Here is a 2,793-nt window from a genome sequence, read left to right as displayed (position 1 = left end):
GGACTAAATATGTTTTTTTAAGAATGATAAAACTTTATATTTAGAAAATGTTCATGCAGTTATAGACTGAAGCTAAGAAGGAGATGAGGGGGATTCAAAGATGTTTTTTATTTAAAAAAAAAACAAGATTCTTTCAGTCTTAAAAGCCTTGACTTCCCACCAAACAGCACTGATGTGAAGTAACGAGGCCTCCTTCACAGTAATCACGATTCTGGGCGCACCAGCGTAATAGTAACACCATCGCAAATCACTTCTGCTAAATGTGCTCAAAGTGATGTGTGGAGCTGAAGTTGTTAAGTGCAATGTGACTAATAATCATCCTCCTCCTCCTCACAGTGAAGCACGGTGGAGGCAGCATCATGCTGACGTTCTCCTTCCAGCAGCACATTTCAGATGTTTTTTTAGATTAAATGTAAACCTCCTTTAACCCGATTAATTTGAAATATTGTTGTAGAGTTATTATTTATAAGATTTTTAGAACCATTAAGATCTTTGTTCACACCTACTGACAGTTTATATCTGACAGTTTATATATACAAACTTTAATTTAAAGTCTTTCAGTAAAAACAATTGTAGCCTTACAGCCTATTTTTACATTTATTACTGATAAATCTGCTACATATTATATACCGTCTCTTCTGTAGTCACTGATTGTTGTATTATTTTATATAATCATGTCTCTGTGTTACAGAAGGTCCCTTGTTATGGAGACTACTTGTCTAATTAAAACTAAGCTGTCTGCTTCTAGAGGGCAGACCAGCAGTGAACTATAACAGCAACATTTTCAATGTGTGAAAAACTTCCTGCACATTTCATTTGTATCATCAGACCCTACAATATGAGCCATTTTTCAGGCTGAAGTGAAGTTTTCTGAGATACTCACTGGTGTGTTGTGACAGCCATCCTTTAAAGTGGGCGATGTGATGAGGATGATACGCCTGTTCGTAAGTCAGCGGCTTGTTACCTTTGCCCACTCGAATACGAGCAGCTTGATTCTGCAAGACAAGAGAAAAAAGAACAAATACTGGTGAAATAAATTCAACTGAGAACTCAAAGCCGGCATCGTATACCTCATTAAAATGAGACAAAACTAATTTATGATTGATAACCTTAAATTAGGAGACGTGTTAATAATTACCTTGCAGTAAACTGCAGTTGCATGGAGCCCTCTGCTTCCAGAACTGCACAGCAAACTGGACTGAGCCAAGGCACGCTGCAAACACAGAACATCATAAAACCATCATAAAACTGGTGTGATGATTGCAAAAGAGAGTGTGTGGGTTTCCTGTCAAAATGAGGCTCAGTAAATTCGAACTGTGGGTCTGTAAACACAAGTCTGAGTCCAGTTTAGGTGTTCTGGTTCTGGACGTTGCTACATGACCTTAATAAACCACAGTCAGTGTTTCCCCCTACCAACATACAGGTGGGGCGGGCCCCCTGCCAACGAGACGGCCCGCCCCTCTAAGAATTTCACGGCATGTAGTCATTTTTTATTTAAATAAGTCCAGATCAAGTCGAGAGCTATTTTTGGCGTCCCTGCATATCCACCTCTCGCCAAACTTGGGGGAAAAGACGGTGCAGAACGAGGCTGAGCGCTGTGTGTGGTCCTCACAAAGATAGGAAGACGTGTGTGTGATTAGACGGCAATGAAAACTCTGCTTTTAATCACATAGCACCGATGCGACAGCTTTGCAAGCTACTTTTTCTTTCTTTAAAAGAAAATACGACAGGTGAGCCACAGCATGGTTACCTTATCAATAATTACTGCCTTTTTTTTCTCTGTGGGTGGGGTGTCAGCTTCTTGCAGCTGCAGGTGAACACCCCCCGCGTTTCCTGGACTATTTTCCACCGAGGATTACGTCGTATTTTATTTAAATTATATTTCTAAAAGCACTTTGCAGCATTTCCCCGTGTGTTCACGTCACGAGCGCAACAAAACCGCGACGGATCAGCTGACTGTTTTTAAAGCGAGGGGCAGCGACTTTACAGCAGCTGAACCTGTCCACCTGCAGCGCAGCTCCAACCAGCCCGAGACTTAAAGTTCATACTTCAGACGTGTTTAATGAGCTTCAAAAATGTGTAATTTGCGCAAAAAAAAAAAATCAGTATTAATCACACGGGTGTGGTGGAGCTTCGCTGACCGCAGCTGCGCGGGGTGGGGAGGAGGAGGAGGAGGGTCTCTTAAAGACATGTCTACATTTGACTTTTATTTTTTCTAAAATCACAGAGTTCTCTGAGTCAGCTTCAGATGTTTGTAGTTAATCATAATATCTTCTAAATTTAACCAGGTGTTCCATTGCCTTTAAATTACACAATAATTTTACTGGAGAAACTTGTCAGTTTGGTTAAAAAAATGGTAAAACTAAATTATTTATTTTCTGTGCGGAGAACTTCCTCTGCTATAATTTATTTTAAATGAATACAGCAAAGCCCCTCAGATGAAAACACTAAAATTATAGAAAAGATGTTTAAAAGTGTGTAAACGTAAAAAGTTGGACTCCGCCAAGGTTGACCTTTGTCACCAATGTGTTAGAGGACATTACTTAATTCGTTTGCTTTACTCACCATCTCTTGCGTAAAAAGAGTTCCAGCTCAATTTCTGACCCGCAGTTCCAAGCTCCAGTGTAGAAATTATTTACATGTGTTTAGTTTTTTTCAAGGTCATTTATGAAGAAGTTGGATTTACTATGAACATCTTTCCTAATAAATGATTTAAATCAGAGATTCTTAACCTGTGGGCCATGAGCGCCACCTTGAGGGCCTCAAAAGAACAACAGTTTTTAACTTTGGGCC

At 39.8% G+C, this 2,793-nt stretch overlaps 1 protein-coding gene across 1 annotated transcript in view; it reads right to left on the bottom strand.

The window, feature by feature from the left end:
* Nucleotides 1-2,793, bottom strand: part of mrps24 (mitochondrial ribosomal protein S24) — a 7,027-nt gene that overhangs the window by 1,103 nt on the left and 3,131 nt on the right. Inside the window, exons 2-3 of the mRNA XM_014020983.1 lie at nucleotides 1,139-1,213; nucleotides 884-995 (exon numbers count right to left, since the gene is read on the bottom strand). Coding sequence (XP_013876437.1) covers nucleotides 884-995; nucleotides 1,139-1,213 — 187 coding nt within the window. The remainder of the gene's footprint in view (nucleotides 1-883; nucleotides 996-1,138; nucleotides 1,214-2,793) is intronic.

This window comes from Austrofundulus limnaeus, unplaced genomic scaffold (genome assembly GCF_001266775.1).
Source record: "Austrofundulus limnaeus strain Quisiro unplaced genomic scaffold, Austrofundulus_limnaeus-1.0 Scaffold274, whole genome shotgun sequence".
NCBI lineage: Eukaryota > Metazoa > Chordata > Actinopteri > Cyprinodontiformes > Rivulidae > Austrofundulus > Austrofundulus limnaeus.
Note: the sequence above shows the minus strand (reverse complement) of the source record. Positions and strands in the feature narration are given on the sequence as shown.